Source organism: Lepus europaeus, chromosome 3 (genome assembly GCF_033115175.1).
Source record: "Lepus europaeus isolate LE1 chromosome 3, mLepTim1.pri, whole genome shotgun sequence".
In the NCBI taxonomy this organism is placed as follows: domain Eukaryota; kingdom Metazoa; phylum Chordata; class Mammalia; order Lagomorpha; family Leporidae; genus Lepus; species Lepus europaeus.
Window position 1 is genome coordinate 53,463,602 of NC_084829.1, and position 21,281 is coordinate 53,484,882.

The 21,281-nt window shown below is 45.3% G+C and overlaps 1 protein-coding gene across 3 annotated transcripts in view; it reads right to left on the reverse strand.

Annotated features, from left to right (window-relative positions):
* Positions 1-12,575: 12,575 nt before the first annotated feature.
* Positions 12,576-21,281, reverse strand: part of ELOVL5 (ELOVL fatty acid elongase 5) — a 97,366-nt gene continuing 88,660 nt past the window's right edge. For 2 of the 3 annotated variants that reach the window (XM_062186285.1, XM_062186287.1), the window contains 3 exons: positions 19,054-19,178; positions 16,292-16,426; positions 12,576-14,478 (listed from right to left, as the gene is read on the reverse strand). In XM_062186285.1, the coding sequence (XP_062042269.1) occupies positions 14,335-14,478; positions 16,292-16,426; positions 19,054-19,178 (404 nt within the window). In that variant the 3' untranslated portion in view covers positions 12,576-14,334. The remainder of the gene's footprint in view (positions 14,479-16,291; positions 16,427-19,053; positions 19,179-21,281) is intronic. The other variant, XM_062186288.1, reaches the window with a different exon arrangement.

The window sequence follows — 21,281 nt, forward strand, 5'->3', positions numbered from 1 at the left end:
CCTGTTTATGGTGGGGGCAACTTTGTCTCCCTGCAAGTTGATGATAGAGGTGCTCTTTGGAGCAACTTACAATACATTTATCTGGTGACTCCCTCGTCCAGTGAATAAAACCTTAAATACTTGAAGAGTGACAGTCTCACCTTTTAGCATCTCCAGTCCCCATGGTTATCAGCTTTATACCACTCTCTGCAACAGCCAGGGCTGGACTGAACCAAAGCCACCAGATGGGAGCTCCATTCATGTCTCCCACTTCGGTGGCAGAGACCTGAGCACATCAGCCTTTATGTGATTTCTCCCAGGATGCTCATTAGCAGGAAGCTGGATTGGAAGTGAAGAAGCTGGCTCTCAAACCAGACACTGCAGTATGGGATGCAGGCATCCCAAAGGAAAATTTGAGCTGCTGTATCAAACCCCTGTCTCAGGCCCAATTTACACAGGTAGCTGAGGTAAAATCTAAGTGGCGTTTGACCTGTGACCACAGAGCAGTGCGTTAGTTTTGGGGAATGATGTTCTAGGTAGAGAGAGATTCCAATTGCAGAGGCTCAGATGTATGAATGAGGTGACAAGTTACTACTGGATGGATGTGTATAGCTTTCTCCCCTTTGTATGTCTGCCAGGGAAATCTTACAAAGCTCAATCATTGGGGTTCCTGTGATTATAGATAGACTGAAATTATGTTTTTGTGAAAGTTCAAGAAAAACAAAGGGAAGGAAGGAGGAGAATTGAGGGAGGGGCAAGGGAAGGGAAGGAAATATGGTTATCTTCTAGAATTTTCCTATGAAATCTGTCTTCTTTATATTAATAAAAAATTTAAAAGCCAAAAAAAATTTAGTGATTTTTTACCCAGAGATTTGTTGAGATCTTGACTTGAGAAAAAACTGAAGATGGAGAAAAAGCAGAGACAGTTGATAGTGATGAGCTCAATGTTTATCTGCCGTTTGGAGAAGGAAGAGAGGCAGGGCCACCAATTTCAAATGTCTCCTCTGTAAAGGTCATTTCCTCCCCCTGTGCTCTTAGTTCTATTTCCTCTAACTTGGCTCTTGCACTATTTATCATTCCTCATCACCTCTGCATCTCCTCCTCCTTCTTCTACAACCTGCCTCCACTGCCCCTTCAGCAACAATTCTCTGCCCTCTTCCTCACCTTGCAACCCAACTTCCTTGTCTCACCAGCTGCTGAAGAATGTTTTTTGTGTCTCTACTCAGCACCTGGAACATTATTTCTGAGGTCACCAAATGAGGGATCTTCATTACAGTAGCTGAGATTCTGTCCATGAAATGCTGTGACAAATCACTGCACTGTTTTGCCAGCCCATGTGTGTAGTGCGGCTATAGATAAGAAGTGGTCATGGGAGCGGGCGTTGTGATGTAGCAGGTAAAGCTGCCACCTGCAGTTGCCAGCATTCATATGGGCACTGGTTCAAGACCCAGCTGCTCCATTTCCAATCCAGCTTTCTGCTATGGTCTGGGAAAGCAGTAGAAGATGGCCCACAAGGGCCCTTGTGCCGCTGCACCCGTGTGGGAGACCTGGAAGAAGCTCCGGGCTCCTGGCTTAGGATCCACACATCTCCAGCCGTTGTGGCCATCTGGGGAGTGAACCACCGGATGGAAGACCTCTCCCCCCAAACCCCCCTTTGCCTCTGCCTCTCTGTAACTCTGCCTTTCATATAAATAAATAAATCTTTTTTAAAAAAATAGCGCACCTCTCAGCACTAAAAAAAAAAAAAATAGTGGTCACGAACTTGATCACTAACAGTGATCTGACATGAGTGTCCCCCCACTCTTTTCTTATCACGTGCTGTTTGTTAGTTCTAGAAACAGATAAAGACGAGTCCACGCATCAAAGAAGGCTGAACGCTCTGCCTTTGGGGAATAAATGTCTCATTTGTTGCAGTGTTCTAAAAATAGTTGCCAACATTGGCCTTCACCTTCACAATTATTTTTGTCTTCAGTCTAAAGCTGAATGGCACAGAGCAGCAGAGTTTATGCGAGTTCACTGGAGAACAGAAGGCTCATTAATTCTGAACACTGGTAGGATCTGACTTTCTTCATCATATGCTCCATTCTGACACACACTGGGGCCCGCTTTTCTGAGACGATGAAGATGTCGTATTGACAACCACAGGGCTGTTAAAGACACAGTGCCCTTCACACGGGAGACAAGGTCACAGCTTCCACAAGGGAGCGTGGGGGTGACACTCACCCTAATCATATCAGGTTCATTCATTCACAAATTCATTTATTCGAATATTTAAGATTCTCCTTCTGTGCCCGGCAAGAGACAAGGCCCTTGCCTTCCTGGAGGGTGGCAAATAAATGAATACACAACACAGTGAAAATGTTGCAAAGAAAAATAAAGCTAAGTAAGAGATCAGTGAGTGTGTGGTTTGGGGTGGGTAGGGCCTGATGTTTTACATTTGGTACTTCCACAAGGCCTCTGGGCAGGTGTAATTTAAGGGCAGCAACAGGCCATGCAAATATCGGAAGAAGCAGGACTAAGGTCTTAAGACGGAAGCAGTACAGGGTGAGTAGTGGTGAATGTGGTGAGAGAGGGCCAGGAAAGTGTTGAGTGTGGCCAAGGTCAGCTCCAGGAGAGCTTGCAAGGCGAGGAGTGAGGCTGAGGATTTTATTCCCTGTGAAGCGACTGTCTGGAGGTGGCCCCGAGGCACAGGGGACCTTAGCCCTGCTCTACCATGCCCTACCCAGACAGCTAATCCAATACAGACTCCCACTGGCCCGAGCCCTGCAGCCACCACTTTGTTTTCCCAGTAAGTTGGAAACAAAGTTAGGGATTCTGGGAAGAACCACTGGGTTCCGTAACATGGCCCCTGAGAAAGCCAGGCCTACCGTCCTGAAGGTCCCATAGTTCCAGCAAGTTGTTCTGATGGCCTGCATCTAGCAAAAGCAGTTGAGATTTATTCCTGCTGTGTCCCCAGCACGTTTTCATGACTGCATGTAGCCATCTACTCACACGTGAAGCATCACTCCTCCTGGGCTCTCCTGCAGCTCGTGCTGTTTAACTATACTTTCTCCAATCCAACAGAACTGTGCTGAGGTTTAGGTTAGGTTTCTTGACAAGGTCACGAGGTTGATGGTGGGACTCAAACGCAAGATCTAATTGGCTGGAAATTCTGCTTTTCCCACTGAACACCACACTAACATTCCCCAAATTTAGACAGCCCTCTGTATCAACAGGGTCTGTGTCTGTGGGTTACAAATTCAGCCATGGGCTGGCAATATTTGAAAAAAGTTGCCTCTGTACCGAACACGTGTAGACTGTTTTGTCTTCCCTAAACAATATAGTTTGCCAAAGATTGTCACAGCATTTACATTGTACTTGGTACTATTAGTTATCTAAAGAAATTTAAAGTGTATGGAGGTTGTGTGTAGGTTACATGCAAATCTATGTGATTTTATATAAGCGGCTTGAGCACTGGTGAATTTTTGCATCTGCAGGGGTCCTAGAACTAACTCTCCATGGATACTGAGGGAACACCTATACTTTCATCCATCAAAAACATGTATTGAACCTATGCTATGTTTGGTGCTGGGCACATACCAGAGATGCAGAGACAAATTAAAGACAGTTCCAGCTCTCAAGTGTCTAGGAATCACGTGGCCATCTAGACTCTATATAATAGCTCCCAGCATAGAGTGAGATTATAAGGTGCAGGCTCCCCTACTCTCCCCTTAACCCACATACTATTTTAGGCTTTTTGAAATGGAAGTTTGCTTTTCTTTGTCATTAAGCAATTTTGCCAGGTGCCTGGCAGGACACAATGTGGCTGTTATCGTCTGTGCACCTGTGATAGCCATACATGAAAACCACTCGTTGATCCATCTGTCTCCAATTGACACTGGTACTTAAAGATAGATCCTTAATTGTCACTTCAAAAAAATCTTCAAAGGGGGCCAGTGTTGTGGCCCAGCATGTTTTTTTTATAGAGAGCTTTTATTTAATAAATTTCATAAGTACAACTTTTGAATTATAGAGGTTCTTCCTCCCATAACATCCCCAAACCATCCCACCTCCTACTCTTTCTCCCATCCCATTCTTCATTAAGGTTCATTTTTAATTATCTTTATATGCAGAAGATCAACTCTATACCAAATAAAGACTTTAACAGTTTGTACCCACACAGTATACAGACATACAAAGTATAAAGTACTGTTTGAAGACTAGTTTTACCGTTAATTCTCATAGTACAACTCATTAAGGACAGAGGACCTGCATGGGGAACAAGTGCACAGTGACTCCTGTTGTTGATTTAACAATTAACACTCTTATTTATGACATCAGTGATCACCCGAGGCTCTTACCATGAGCTGCCAAGGCTATGGAAGCCTCTTGAATCCACAACTCTGACATTATTAGACAAGGTGGCCCAGCATATTAAGCTATGTCCTGCAACACTAGCATCCCATATGGGCACTGGTTTGAGTCCTGGCTTCTGTACTTCCCATCAAATCCCTGTTAATGTGCCTTGGAAAGAAGATGGCCCTGAAAGTCCTTGGGCCCCTGCACCCACATGGGAGACCCCGATGGAGTTCCAGGCGCCTGGCTTTAGCCTGGCTCAGTCCCAGTCATTGCAGCCATTTGGGAAGCAAACCAGTAGATGGAAGATTGCTCTCTCTCTCTCTCTCCCTCTCTCTGTAACTTTGCCTTTAAAACAAATAATAGTTAAATCTTTTTTAAAAAAACCTTCAATGTATCACACTATGGACTAAAATGGAAAGTCGTCATGTGGAAGACGGCCCACCACATGGGAGCAATGCAACTGAGAACTGTCAGAGTGCTGGGCATGGCTGACTCATGCATGAAGGACTACTATTCAGGTGGAGAGAAGACAGCTCTATCAGAAGCTTCCGGATGGCTTTCTAGACATGTGAAACCTCCAATGAAATAAACTACTAATTTATAAATACATAAAGTTTATGTATTTGTTTATATGTAACTACCTATATATCTATATATGTATATACTTATATTAAATATATAAAAAATAAATATAATTACACACTACCTATAATGGATAAATATTACAAACTTCCAATTTAACTACATTTATTAAAAACTCCAATATTTTTTGAAATGCTTTAAAATTATCTAACTTATTTGAGAGGCAGAGAGGTAGGAGAGTGATAGAGAACAAGAAAGAAAGAACTGCTAACCACTGTTTGATTTCCCAGAGGTTCACAACAGTAGGGACTAGGCCAGTGGGCCATTGCCTGGAGCTAAGAAGACAGCCCAAGTCTCCCATGTGGGTTGAACCCTACCAGGGACTGCACTGGCAGGGAGCAGGAGTCAGGAGCTGGAGCTGGGACTTGAACCCAGGTACTCCCATAAGAGACACAGGGATCTTAACTGCTACTGTAAACACCAGATCCTTGAAAATGACCTCTACAGGTGCCTAAGAGTTTATTCTCAGCATCAGTATCCTGTTTCCTTCAGAACAGTTTCCATAATTAGAAGTTATTTTGTTTGCCTGTCTTTCCCAAGAATGAGATTATCTTTTCATTGATGTTTCCCCAGCCACCGGCAGGACACCTGGAGCAGGGTGGGCACTCAGCGAGCACTGCTATAAAACTGCAGAGGTGGGCGGGGGCTGCAGGTTTCTGAGAAACTGCAGACTCACCCAGGGCCAAACTGACTTCCACGTTCCAACCGTCTTTAGTGTCTGGGTGGAGATTAGACTCGAAATTTTTACTGTAGTGTTAAAGTAAGCACTAGGTAGTTGTACAAATAAATTTATGCCACTATTAACTAGTCTTTTAAAGAGAGAATCATGAAGATATGATCTTTTTTCTGGAAAACAGATGTAGAGAGAGAGACACTAGGTGCTAACTTTTATGACCTGGAAGTTCATTTACTCAACAGCATCGCAGAGTGAAGGAAACAGTAAAATAAACGTGAAAGTCCTTAACTGTTTCAAAGCCCAGTGAAATCAGATAGTTCACCATTGGGGGATTCCTTTGAATGAAGGAAATGAAATGAAAATCCTTGCTGGAAAATGTGGACTTTCCCAATGATGTAAAAACCACAGTGACGTCACTTGTAGGCTATCGTCCTGCTTAGAAGAGAAGCCTCGGCACGATGCGCGTACGCGCGGCTGTAACTGCACAGGGAGGACTCCGGCTGAGGGTGCTGCTTTCCCTGCACCGTGAACTTGAAAGGCCAGCATGAGCTCTGGAATAGGAGAGCCCATTGGAACTCTGGCGTCACACTTCCCTTGGGCAGTCCTTTATCCTCTCTGGGCTGTGTCTTGCACGCAGCAGGTGCCCGGCACAAGGTGCTCCTACCAGCTCCCTTCTAGAACACCTTCAGAACCCATGGTGATGCAGTCCGTGACACAGACAGCTGCGGACAGCACCACTCTACTTATTAGGGATCCTGAGTAAAAGTCCTGTCTCTCTCTGGAGCTGTGCTCCTTCTGTGGGGCTTTTATTGTCAACATTGCCCTCTGGCCCCTTTTGTGATCCAGACTTGGTGCTTTCTTCTCTCCTACTGCTCCCCCTGCATCTTCAGAATCCCCACTTACAAGTCTCCCCCACGGCCTCGCTTGGATCCTGGGCCAGTGCAGACACTGGAGAGGCTGTTCAATCCTTCGGCCTCATTTCATATAGGATCACATGTGAATCCCCTCCAGTCAATTCCGCCTTGCACTGGGGTACATTTAAAACATGCATCGGAGACTCTTTCTCAATTATATTTTCCAAATGTGAAGGACTAACCTAAAAGCCAAATAACATCGTCCCGGATGAAATACAGAGGCAGCAGCCCTCCCCTACTTTCACCTTCTGGTTATTCACTGCTGCTTTCCCCAGCAGTGCTCAGATACACAGGACGGCCTTACAGTCTGCAGGCCTGCAGAGCCAAACAGGTTTTCTGTGTTCAGGATTCTTCGCATTGCCCATGGTGATTAAAGTCTAACCTGCGAGGGGTAGTGCATCAGGGTAAGTCACCACCTGTGATGCAGACATCCCATATCATAGCTTTGGTTTGAGTACTGGGGGCTCCTCTTCCAATCCAGCTCTCTGCTATGGCCTGGGAAAGAAGTAGAAGATGGCCCAAGTGCTTGGACCCCTGCACCCGCATGGGGGACCTGGAAGAAGCTCTTGGCTCCTGGCTTCGGATTGGCGCAGCTCTGGCTGTTGCAGCCATTTGGGGAATGAACCGGAAGTGTACTGACTTCTTCAATACAGACTGGAGGCCCAGAGAATCACATGAATGTACCACAATTACATGCCAGTTGGTGCTGACACATAATTTTTGGGTCACCACTTCTGATTAGGCAATTCTCATGTTAAAATCATTGCGAGTCAATAAAATTTAAGCCATCCAGTTCATCCACTTTTTGAGAAATATGAGTTCCCTTATTAAAAGCTAACATGAACGGAGCTTCAACCAGGATAATTTGGTGAAAATAATGTGTTGAGCAACAGAAGTTGAAATCTGATGCAAAATTAACACATGCCTTCTTCCTTCTTCCCTCACTGATAACAAACCACTACTGGTCATAAAGGCCTGGTTATTGTAAAGCTGTGCTAAACGCTTAGCACTTTGTGTCCATATTTGACCTCAACCAAACAAAGCATCTAGGTATCTCTTCTACAGTTCAGGAAAGTGAGTCTCAGAAAAGCCTGTAAGGCCCCACACTGGTAAAGAGCAAAGCCTTAGCCTACAGGTACACTGTGCGTCCAACAAGCATGCACAGATGGACCTCCTCTGGTGTAGACAGGCATGCTCTATGTGCCCCACAGAATGCATCCTTTAGCACACACTCCTAAAGCAAAGATATAACTTATGGTTTACCTTGGAACCATCACCGTTTCCCTCTTCCACTGCCCTTGAGAAAGCAGCTCTGCTTGCTTAGCTTTGATTTCCGACCGTTTCCTTGTAAGGGCAGGGTATGACTTTTGGCCTTAGTTGAAGTACACATAACCCAGTATTCCTAGAGCAGAGGACCCTCTGCTTCATATGAATGGTGGCATAGGGAGCAATCAGGTGGGGCTTGGTGAACCCTGGGCTATGCAGCCTTCCTTAAGGATGGAGAGAAACACAATTCACAAGGAAGCAGTGGAGTACATAAGGTTGTTGGGACCTGCTTCTGAGGCTTCGCTACAGACACCCATTCAACTGGGAACACTGTCAAGCAGAAGGCACAGAACCTGCTGCAAACTACTAGCTTGGTTTGAACATCACCAAACCCATCCATCAAAGGCAAAGGCAATCCGCATCTAAGCTCATTACGTGAACAAAGAATCCAGAATTATTTCTTAACCTCATCACAGAAGAATGTTTGCTGTAGCAGCCAACTTCCATGTTCCACCTACAATCCATTTCTTCAGGTTCCTGTTTCCGGGCTTCAAATGTCATTGCTCTAGCTAGGAGAACGTTCTTGGCAAAGGGCTGAGGTCTCCTTTGAATCTGCCCTATCTGGCAGAATGAGTCCCAATTCTTGTTACCCCCACCTTCCTAAGCCTCGCTAGGTCTGCTGGTGAGAGGAGCGTGAGGAGGGCATGAGGGCAGCCTGGCAAGCTCCAGTAGGCAAAGATCAGTGATTACTGCGTGGCGTAATTACTACTTTCTCCTGGCAGCTCTGAGCAAGCTTCTACACATCTCCTCAATGAGAACATCCAGACAAATTCCACCCTCTTCCCACTTTACCTCTATTTTAAAAACAAGCAGTTTCACCCACACACTCATTAATTCAGTGAGAGGTGTTGTGTCTGTCTCTTCCCTCTACACATTTGCTTGTGCTGTTAATGTGCGCTGGGCAGGGAGTTAGTGGGGACAAAGGAGCTGAGAGGTTTCCAGCAGTCTCTGTGCTGTAGCCTGCACCCTAACTCCACCCCTTACATGTCAATTCACCCATTTTTCCCGTGAGGCACCTGAGTCTGCTCCACCATGGAGAACATGTATAACCTGAGCTCCATGTGGAGATGCCATGAGACCTTCCATAGATCACCACGTATACTGGACCCCACCCAAACTCCATACCATTTGTGTATTCAATTAGGGTACCACTCCTTAACCAATAAAGGGGGTGAATGAACTAGGGTGCAATTGACTCTTCTCATGGCCTGTATCTCTCCTAATGGGGCTGTCTGCACGTACCTCTGAATGTACTAGTCTATCTCTTTAAGTAAATCCTGCTCCCAGTCTTGCACTTTGTCTACGTCTCTTCTTTGAATTCTTCTGTCACATGGAGACAAGAACCTGGAATAAACACAGCTGGAGACCCTTCCCTACAATGCTGGTTCCCAAACTGAAATGCTGTCTCTCAGCCCAACTCCAGACTGCTTACTGAAACACAGATAATCTTTGGAGCCTCAGATCAAAAGCCCACTCTTTCACAGAGTTCCTCCCAATTCCCCAAGCCAGAGTTCTCTCTCCTGGGACTCTCAAAGTAGTCGGTTTATGGTACTCCCAAGGCACTTGCCAGAAACTACCCTGTGAAGCCACCTGCATGTCTGCTTGATCCCAGCCCAGCAAAGGCTCCTCTGGGGACTGAAGTCATTCCTCACAGATCCCCCTTGCTTCACACACCTAGCTCAGTCTTCTGTATTCTCTCATGTACACCCTCCTAACACATTCTGCAAAGATCTGGTTATCAACACAGCTACATAAATGAGCAACAGCAGGAACAGTTTGGGGAGAGCTCAGATTATCCGAGAACGGGATAATCACTGACAGCCAGAGGATTGGATCTCTGCCAATGGGCTGTTATCATCTCACTGGATCTCACATTGCTTGTTCCTACAACTTGCACCCTGGAAGTCTTCCATGACCTTAGATCAAGAGCCAAGTCCACACATTCTATGCAAAGTATTTCAGTAGTATTTCTTGACATAACTGCTTACAAATTTTTTTTGCAAGCCAAATTCCACATTCCACCTATTACCCATTTCCTTTAGGTTCTTGTTTTCAAAATTGGCCCAGGAACTTTGTCCCTTCAGATAAATGCCATAAACACACTGGAGAAAAAGAGATGTTCATAAAGATGTCAAGGATGGCAAAAGTGGGTTCTCAGTGTATGTCTAGAGCAGGGATGAGGAGCCAATGGTGCAATGCTAACGAGCAGACAGCAAACTATGGCAGCCACTATTCCACTCCTGTCTTCTCCACTGCTGCCAGTTACCTCCAGATGAAGTGTAGAGGAAAATCTGATTAGGATTTTAGGTCACAGATGGATAAAGGGACAGTAAATCTGTGCCCGTGATTACAGAACTGCTGTCAGAACTTGGGAGAAATCATGGACAAAAGGCCAGAGTCTGAACATCACTGCTCTATTTTCCAACAAGGAAATAAGTAGATCCTAGAAGCTCCAAAATGGTGAACTTAATGTAAAACCCTAGCAAACTGGGAAACATATGAAGGCAGTTCACAAAAATTCTTAGAAAAAATTGAATTAGGGGCCGGCGCTGTGGTGCAGTGGGTTAACGCCCTGGCCTGAAGTGCTGGCATCCCATGTGGGAGCCGGTTCTAGTCCCGGCTGCTCCTCTTCCAATCCAACTCTCTGTTATGGCCTGGGGTAGCAATGGAAGATGGTCCAAGTCCTTGGGCCCCTGCATCCACGTGGGAGACCTGGAAGAAGATCCTGGCTCCTGGCTTCGGATTGGCACAGTTCCGGCCGTTGCGGCCACCTGGGGAGTGAACCAGCGGATGGAAGACCTCTCTCTCTGTCTCTGCCTCTCTCTGTAACTCTGCCTGTCAAATAAATAAATCTTTTAAAAAAAGAAAAAAATTAATTAAAATATGTTTATTTTTGGTGCAAAACTTTTTTGAGGTCCACACAGCGTGTATTCACATCACACATTTTCCACAAACTTTTTGAAGTATACGTATATACATGGCAAACATTTTGCCTCCTGAGAGCACTGATTTCAACTCTGAGTCAAGAACATGTCATGCCAACTTCCTTCCCTTTTTTTATATGATTACTGAACAGCCAACCATGAATACCAAAACCACAGCTTATAATTAAAAAGCAACAGTGGGGTGCATTGAGATCACTTATTTAGTTTACTTCGTGTTAGATGTGGTTCTAAGGGATTTGTCTATACAAGAATGTATTTAATCCTAGTAACAACCCTCTAATATAGGAACTAACATTATTCCCATTTGTTAGAACACTGAGGCAAAGTTAAAGCAATTTGCCTAACGGTCATACAGGTAGGATTTCAGCCCAGGCAATGGTGACCCCCAAGTCTAGCTTCTTACATTAGGCCACACTGCCTGTCCTTATGAATACCAAGGCTGATAAAAATGGGAACTGAGAACCCTTTTTTCCATTTAGTGAAAGCATCCTTGGAAAAGCACAGGAACACACCCAGCCTCGCCCTGTGCTCTCACCCACTCATTCCTCTGAGGGGAGGAGAGAGATTTTGCTGAAATTGGGAGATTCAACTGGGCCTACCTTCTTGGCCTGGGAAGGTCACAGTGGTAGAATGTGCTTCTGCAAGGGAAACCTGTACGGTGTGTGAACCCCAGGACTCACATTCAAAATGATATATTAACCAGTTCATTGCCAGGCCAGCAAGCAGAACAACACTGATATGCTAGGGCCATCCTTGCTGGGCTGAGGCCAGCAGGAGGATTAGCTGGGGTCATTAGATAGCCAGACTGTGATCTTAGTTTCACTGATTCATTCTTTTCAGTAGGAGATGTGCTATTTTGATTTTTATCGCTCTTATTACAATGATCTTATTTTTTTTCAATGTGATCTAGACTTAAAGGGAAATGGCAGGGAAGTTATTGTTACCACTGACCCTCCAACAATCCTCTTACACTTCTGGCATGATATCACAAACACTAAAAACAGCTGCAGGTGTCATTTTTAAGGTAACACTGGCAAACTTGATGGCACCTGCAAGCCAGAGTCAAACCTATAATAGGGGTTGTGCAGTAGGAAGAGAATGGAGGGAAGCTGGGCCCATTCATGTCATCCTTCCCATGTGGACACGGATGACTTGTGAAGTCAACCAGATGAGTAGGCTGGGAGGGGGCCAGGGTCTGGGACTTGAAATTATCTTTGACAATGAAAGCAATAGAGCTTTGGGGCTTAGGAGGGACCTCATTATTCCAGAAGAGATCAGCAAGCTATGGTCACACAAATCTTTTGTTTCCATAAATAAAGTTTTGTTAGAACACAACTATGACCATTTGCTTACTCATGGTCCACGGATGCTTCTGCAAGCTACCATGTGAGTGGCTGTGACAGGGACTGTATGGTCTGCAAAGCCTGAAATATTTTCTATTTGGCTATTTTCAGGAAAAAAAATGCAGGGAAGTAACTCTTCAGCTCAGGGGTTAGGAGAGAGGGTGGGGTCAATGGAAGGAAGGACAAAGGTGTGCTTAGGGCCAGGACCTCTGGTGACAGCTAGAGAGGACCAAGAGGAAAGAATGAAGGTGGAACTACCACTAAGACTTAGCTTGCTGGTTCTCTGTTGAGCCAACTGAGCAACAACCGAAGTGCATTGTTTCCATCTCTTTAGGTAAGCTGAGAAAGGTGGATTTTTGCCCCCAGTCTTTCAGAACTGGCAGCATGTAAGAAATGTAAAAACACAAGCACAGGTAATCAAAAATGTTTTAATGATTAATGTTTAGACATTATTTAACAGTGTGGGTATATCCAGATGAGCTAAGCACACTTTGACAGCACACTATTGAATGTTACAGTTTCTGTATTGAAATATGTAAAGACATCTGCAAACTAGTACCTAGGAATGGAGATACACATTTACAAATATACACGTTCTAGATTCGATAAGGTAAATGTAAACAGATGCTGAGACTCTGTCCAAACAGAAAACCCACAAGACTAATAAGAGAGCCAATTGGCTCCCTATAATATGAATGTGCAAAATTAAAGCATGGTAAACTGATATTTACATAAATATCAAACCAACAATTAGTTTATACATTGTCAATGACCTTCTAGGATATGTCATGAGTGGTTCAATGAATGTTTCTGTTTTCAATAGAGAAGGTGGTATTCAGAGGTTAAATTCCAACACTTTAAAATGACACATATAATAGTCCTTATCTGTTTGACCACTGCCTCAAATGTGTGAGACATGATTTTACAATAAGCAGTATATTATTTTTAAACAAGCGGTTCTAACAAATTTTTAGATTCTAAGCAGAAAAAAAATTATAAAGGCTATTAGATTTACATTAAACAAGTTATCTGTATCCAATTTCCCAGGTCTCTTATGCTGTAGCAATCTGTTTAATTTTATATTATATTAAATTTCTTTAAGGTTCTTTCTTCCTGTTGTGTGAATTTTGGTAAACTAGGCACATTTTAAAAGGAAGTTCATGTCAAAACAGGTAACAGTACAGAAATCAACCCAAGTCTGGACCCTGGCAACCAGTTCCCTACTGCGCATCCATGGGACTCTGTCAAAGAGCAAATATTCAGGCATCTCTCTTGAAAAGTACACATCCTCTCGCACATGGGTGGAAAGCACAATGGACTTTGTTTCCTGTATAAAAACACCCAGTACTTCAGAAATTAACAATGGCCTACTCGCCCTACACACATCCTAAAATCTTGAGGATAAAGAATATATATTTTAAGTTTCATCAAGACTACTTTAGAGCCGCCGGCCCCCTTTTTTGTACATAGTGGCACTCAAACTAAAAAAATAAGATCTGTTAAAAAGTTAAACTGACGGTTTGTTCCACTAGATTTGAGCCTGCCTGATTCAAAGCCAATACTACAAAACTGAAGGTGCCATTTCTGACTTCACATCTCTAAGTCACTTGGAATTATAGGTCACACACTAGTTTCATAAATCATGGTCTTTGATTTTTTTTTTTTCCTAAACAGAGCTATTACAAATGAATACAAACTTGAAACATCCCCTAATTTAAACTAATAAGCTTTGGGCCCTGCTTTTTAAATTTTAAGGCATGTGTGTTTTTCTACTGTAACAACATTGTACAAATTTACATTTACAATCACATGCATGATCTACAGTTAAAAAAAAAAGTTTGGATTACAGTGTTTTTAAATTGTGAATCACAATTCAGCACCTATCATGTTATAACTAATAAGGCAACAGCAGTGTCATATACTACAATAATACTCCCTTTCCACAGTCTAGCGCGGGGGTCAATGAGAGCCCAGAAATGTTAAGAAATCTTAAACCTACTTGGATAATTTGTCTAGGTTGTCTAGGGGTTTTGAACTGATGAAGGAAGTCCTACATGAATCACGCTATTGTAGGCCGGACTAGTTACAGCAGCTGTTAACAGCGTCGGCACACAACTCACACTGTGCTTACAATCGGGTGACGTGGTCTGCAGGTTCTCGGCTCCTCCACTTCAATCCTTCCGTTGCTTCCGTGGCTTCACATTGTTCTCCAGGGTGGAAAAGCTGTTGGTGTGTCCATTCACAGCAGTCACGGACCCGTTCTGGTGGTCCTTGAGGTGGTCTTTCCTTCGGGAGGCCCCCTTCTTGTTGTAGGTCTGAAACACAGTAAGGGTGGACGGCTAGCCAGGTGACCACAGGGCCTGTATGAACAACCTCACTGGGAACTGAATTCCTAACACAGGTCTGGTTTCCTTTTATGAGCAAATGTTGTTAAGAAAGAAATTCCTGGGTCAAGAAACTGACTAAATTTTTTTTTTTTTTGCCACTGGTTTCAATTACTCTTCCCTTTCTTTCCCAAAAGAAATATTATTCCAACATTACACAAGGATAGGCATTTGGCACAGTGACTGAGGAGGAATGGCTTGAGATGTCCTCATCCCGAACTGGAGTGCCTGAATTCCAGTGCTGGGCTTTGGTCCACTCCAGCATTGTGCTAACGTGTACCCTGGGAGGCAGCAGGTGGTTAGGTCCCTGCCACCTACCAGGGGAGAACTGGATTGAGTTCTTGGTTTGTGGCTTTGACCCAGCCCAGCCTTGGCTGTTGAGGACATTTGGGGAGTGAACTAGTGGTTCGAAGATCTCTTTCTCTCCCTCTTTAAATAAACAATTTAAAAATATTACACAGAAAATGCAGTTATACTTTACTCTGCTTAGCCTTTTCAGTGCCTGGATGGCAAAGGACAGGAGTTATGTGGCCAAACTGGTTTCTCCCACCCAGTAGTAGCTCTCTCGACATCCATATCCCTTGCTCATCTTCAAAATTTTCTCCTTTCTTCAGCATCTATTTCAGGCCTCAGACACAGCCCTATGCTGCTATAAGCAGCTAAAAGTGTGAGTTCATCTTCCTTGTGTCTCTTCCTGTCATCCCCTGTACCTGGTGCATGTTCCAAAGTCGAGTCAAACTGCTGAGCTCACCAGGGCATGGAGTCAACTCAAACTCAATATGCCACACATAGTTGTGCAGCTGCTCCACACCACTGGGCTTTCCCTGCCTCAGAACCCCCGGCCTCTGATTTACTCCTGAACTCCTGTGTCTTCCTCACATCAGTGGCAGCACGCCTGCCAGGCGCTGGCCACAAAAGCAGGAACACACATGGTCCAACAAGCGGCAGGGGAATCAGCAGAGGCTGCCAAGTAGTCAGAGATGATCTGCCCTAAAACAGACTCTTCCGGGAGAAAAACCTACATCACCACGTCATGTGCTTGGGGACGCACTGGACCCCCAGACCCACAGTGGATGGATAAGGAAAGGGGACAGAAGGGCAGACTTCATCGTCTTTTTAAATTTTCATTTTGTACTTCAAAGGTAGAGAGACGGAGAGAGATCATCTGTCCACCGATTCACCACTCAAATGCCTGCAGCAGCCAGGGCTGGGCCAGGCTGAACAGGCTGAAGCCAGGAGCTCCGGACTCAATTCAGGTATCCTTTATGGATGGCAGGGACTCAAGCACTTGAGCCATCCCTTGAGGCTCCTAGGGTGTGCATTAGTAGGAAGCTGGATCAGAAGGGGAGCCAGAACTGAACCAGGTGTTCCAATACGGAACAAGGGCATCTCAGGTGGAGTCTTAACCGCTAAGTCAGACACCCGCCCCCAACGGCAAGGTTTCTTTTTGTATTTGAGGACGGTGATGAAGACATTTCTTTTGAAATTTTATTTGGCAAGGCTGAGAAAGTTCTGACTGGAACTTCCTGTGCCCTGGCATGGGTCAGTGGGAAGCAACACAGAGCCAGCTAAACAGCCCCGTATCTCCCATGTGTTTCCCCATGCACCCTCACCCAGAACCCAAAACTGATCTAGCATCTTCTAGTTAGCACAGCGCTTGGCACCCAGAGGAATTCCACACATCTTTGGAAAACAAAAGGACGAGAGTCTTTGTCAGAATAGGTAAGAGAAGGGTGAGGCTTACCTGAATGTAGAAATTTGTGAAGAGGGTGATCAGGGAAATCATGTATCCGATCTGGAAATACAACCAGCCGAGAGGGAACGTGCATGGCCATATGACCCCACAGCTGGTCTGGATGATTGTCAGCACAAACTGAAGCTGCAGGCGAGAAAGGACACAACCCAGTGGTGACAATGGATGCACGAGGTCCCTCACCAGACTGCTTGGCCTGCACCCCCGAGCTCCTGAATTCACACCCACCAGCCTTTCCATGGGTAACGGCAGTCATTTCACAAATACGATGCATGCATGGCACTCATCCTAACTCTATGTGTATCTCACTCACTTGTATATTCTCTCTCCCCTTCAAGCTACTAAAACCACCTTCACCAAAATCCAAGGATACAACAGGCAGGCACAAGGGTTTGCCTGAAAAATGTGTTAAGGAGAGAAAGGCAGGGTGAGGGGAGTGGGTTTAATGGAGCTGTTGACAACCCTGCAGGATGGACACTCTTCCTTGTCCTCAGCGGTGTACCCTCTGGCTTGGGGAAGGCTGACGAAGGGATTTAACTCCTCCTGGCACACAATGCCGGGTCAATGAATGATTCCTGGTGAGTGGTCCTTGAACAGCATGTGACTGCATGGAACACAGTGAAAGGCTGTTAGAACCAGGCGTGGCTACGGGCCCGCATCCTTCCGAAGAGTGACGAGCAGTGAGTGCCACTCACTGCATGTCTGGCAGCTCCCAACGTTCCTCACAGAGAAGGTCGCTTTTCTTTCCCCCTTCTTTTTATTCAAGGTGAGCACCCTAGGCTGAAGAAAAACTAGGAGTTGTGCACCCAATAAATTTAGACAAACTGGTACGATCTTCCACCTTAAAGCACAGATCCTAATTAATACTCATCTTTCCCTGTCTTCTTTCAAACCCTCCTTCTGCAGGAGCCACACTGCATGGTTACCAACTGATCGTCAAGTATAACAAGGAAGTTAAAGAACAATCATCCTTCCTCACAGGGGGGTGAGAGAAACACAACCAGGACTGCACAGCAGCTGGCAGAGGTGATAATGAAACGTCAAACACCTAAGTAGCTCAGAAAAGTCTCTTGGGGTTTTTTTTTTCCTAGGTTGTTATTTTTAAATAATGGGGGAAAAATCACAATTCACTTGGAGGGATCTGAATCAGCTTGCTTTGCTTAGGAAAACATGCTAATAAGGCTAGGGGTTTAATATCTATTACTTCTCAGCCAGCTAGCTTTGGCCCAACACCTTAATGTCCTCATCTACCAAGTGGGGACAATAATATGAAATCAGGCTGCTGGAACATTCCATGTAAAGTCATTTACTTAGCATGAGGATCTGACATGTGGTAAACATTTAACAAAAGTCAGTGTTTAACATTGTCGGTATTAATAAATAGTAATTTTTTTTTTGAGAACAAGACACAATGAGTTTTAATAAACGTTTACCAGAGGACACACTCATGGTTGCATTTCTGATCATGTGTTGGTAACTTTGCAGGAGTCTGTGGAAAAGGATGCAGGCATCTGTGGTTCTGAACTCTTTGATTCTTGTCTCAGACCACAGAGAATGAAGCTCATGGACAAGGAAGGGCAGGCACAGAAGCAAAGTTTACTGAAGAAAGGGAAAGCCCTCGGGCCGGCACCGGCACCGCGGCTCACTAGGCTAATCCTCTGCCTGCGGCACCGGCACCCCAGGTTTTAATCCTGGTCAGGGCACTGGATTCTGTCCCTGTTGCTCCTCTTCCAGTCCAGCTCTCTGCTGTGGCCCAGGAAGGCAGTGGAGAATGGCCCAAGTGCTTGGGCCCTGCACCTGCATAGGAGACCAGGAGGAAGCACCTGGCTCCTGACTTTGGATCAGCGCAGCGCATCAGCTGTAGCGGTCATTTGGGGGTGAACCAACGGAAAGGAAGACCTTTCTCTTTCTCTCTCTCTCTCTCTCTGTCTAAATCTGCCTGCCAAAAAAAAAAAAAAAAAGGACAAAGCCCTCACGTGAGGAACGGGTCTCCAATGGAGTAAGGGAAGCTGTCTCGGGGTTTAAATCCTTTGGGCTATGAGGAAGCTTGTACAGGGTCTTGCAAGCTTGTCATTTAGCCATAGGTGACTTTCTCATATCTGGAGCTATACAAGTCCAGCTGTAACCATGTCCCGCTTTGTTTTCAGTTTCTCTATCTTGATTTTGAGTAGTGAGGTGTTAATAATTAGTTCATGAAAGAATTCATGAGTGAGGAGTGGGGGTCTATAATATACCGACAACTGGGAAAGGCTTAAGAAAGAATGGTGAGCATCAAGTGCTAACAGTTGTCCTGGCCCTTGCAGGGTGGGCCTGGGGATAAGGGTTGTCACCAGAGGCAGAGCAAGTGCCACCCCCACCGACAGGTGCCCCACTGCACAGGGGCTGCATGGCCACCCCGCACCTGCCTTAGCAAATACCCTTGCTGCCTAATCAGCAGCAAGCGTCCGATTCCTGCTACTCCACAGCTCCTTCTAAATCCTGGTTTGGGACTACAATCAGCACACACACACACACACACTCACAGAGGAACGAAGTGAACTTGCAGGTGGGGAGTTAATTACAGTCCTCATTCTACAACTCAACTAGCTGTACACCATGAGTAGTTTCTCCATCAATTAAAAATGAGAGAAGTCCCTCATCTGCCTCTTTCAAGCACTTACTTGGATCAAATGAGGCAAGGGAGGGGAAGGGTCTTAGGGACTCCTACTAAAGCCAGGAAGAGGTCTGTGTCCACCCAGGATGGAGTCACTCACCAGCTGCCCCTGAGTGATGTACTTCTTCCACCAGAGGTATGGACGCATGGATGGCACAGAGGACAGACCATAGTATGAGTACATGAGGACGTGGATGAAGCTGTTAAGTGTGGCACCAAAATAAGCTGCAGTAACACATGGAATTTGGGGAAGAAGATGCATCAGTACTTTATATATAACAGAAAAAAAGGGCAAGATTCTTGTTTTAAGAAATTTATGTGGCTGACATTGTAGCAAAGCAGGTTAAGCCACTTGTGATGCTGGTATCCCATATCAGAGTGCTGATTTGAGTCCAGGCTGCTCTATTTCCAATTCGGCTTCCTGTTAATGTGCCTGGGAAGGCAGTGGATGATGGTTCAAGTACTTGGGTCTTGCCACCCATGTGGAAGACCTGGATGGAGTCCCAGTATTCTGGCTTCAGCCTGGGTTGTGGCCATCTGGAGAATGAACCAGCAGGTGGAAGATGTCTTTCTGTCTCTCTTGCTCTGTCTTTCAAATAAATAAATTTTCTAAGATCACTTATTTATTTATTTTTAATTACAGAGACAGACATTTTCCATCTGCTGGTTCACTCACCAAATGCTCATGACAGCCAGGGCTGACCCAAGCTGAAGTCAGGAGGCTGAAACCCAATCCAGGTCTCCCATGTGGATGGCAGGGACCCAAGTACTGCTGCCTCCCACGGTGCACATTAGCAGGATGCCAGAATTGGAAGCAGAGCCACCACTCAAATCCAGGCAACTCTGGTATGGGATCCAGGTGTCCCACACAGTATCTTAATCACTATGCCAAATACCGGCTCCCAACATTCTCTTTGAATAGGATGTTTTTGAACGGGGGCTGAAAAACACTGCAGCCCCAAGCACTGCATAGATGTGTAATGAGAAGTCAACTTCCACTTTGGCCGGCAGCCATCAGTCAGGATGCTCTTTAAGCTCAGAGGTCAGCTGGAGCTGCCAGGTGGGCATCTGACACAGCAGCCATGGTACCACCTGCCCTCTCTGGCACCTGCAGGCTTTGCTGCCAGACTTTGAGCAACTTCCAGAGGCAGCTGCTTCTCTTTCCACACTCAAGTGCCTCAGCTGTGCTACTCTGCAGGCTGGGGGAAGGCAGCCAACGGGCAGCGTGCTCAAAGCTGGCTGTTTGCACACATTTGCTGAGGTTGGGAGAGGCCTCTGAAGTCACCTCCTGTTATTCTCCAGGACTGCAGTGCTGAGGTCATACAGTTTTATTAATAGAGCCCAGTCCCTTAGGGATAAAAGATCTTTCTTGTCACATGATTTTCAATTTCTAGTAGAACCACAAATTCTTTTTTTAGATTCTCTGTCCTCCTCCCTGACAGTAAGCAACCAACCAAAGCTATCCCGCTTCTCCCTCTGCAGTTGGAGGTGCACAGATCAGTGTCGGGGAACAAGCTTCCACTCTGAGCTATGACAGTACCTTGGCCCTGTGCCCTTGGATGAGCAGGGTCCATTCTCTGGTTCAGATTCTTACGGGCCGGGTGGGACTAGTTACAATCTATCATCCTGCAAGTTCTCTACAAACTTAGAGCATTCCTTGAATGTGAGGAGGTGCTATTTATGCTGAATGTTAGTTAGGTTAGCTCAGCCACAGTCATGAAGTGTGATACAAGGGAAAAACCACTAGGGGTGGGACATGGAGCCCAAGCTCTACCAACTCTTCCAGGGTCTCAGCTTCCTCCCACGCCCAGAGGACATGTATGGGGAAAGTCCTGACAATTTAGCCTTTGAAAGCGAAGACTTAAGACAATAAGCTTCAAGGCTGTAACAGAAGTGTTCCAGAAACCATATGGAACCTTACAGAATTTACACCAAACTTTAGTGCTTGTCACATATACACACCCTGACAACTAGATTTCATTAGACTAAATGAAAATGTCCCGGTATATGACTTGGCAAAAGTATTTGACAGTCAGTTTCTTTTCCTGGCAATCACTCCATGGTGTGATTCCTCCTTCCTGGTCTGCAGCACTTTGACACCACAAAGACAGGAGGATTTAGAAAGAACCTGCAACATCTGCCCTCTATGACGAAAATGCTGTGTCTATTTCTCAGTATTCCCCTGGCTGGTTATCTCTCTTATCTTGTCCTTCAGGCAAAGGATGTTTACGCAACCAGAAAAAGGTCTTCTGAGCATGAGCCACACAAACTCTCATTAAAAGCAATATGGACATACAGTTCAAATTCCTGACTTTGAAATCAACAAAG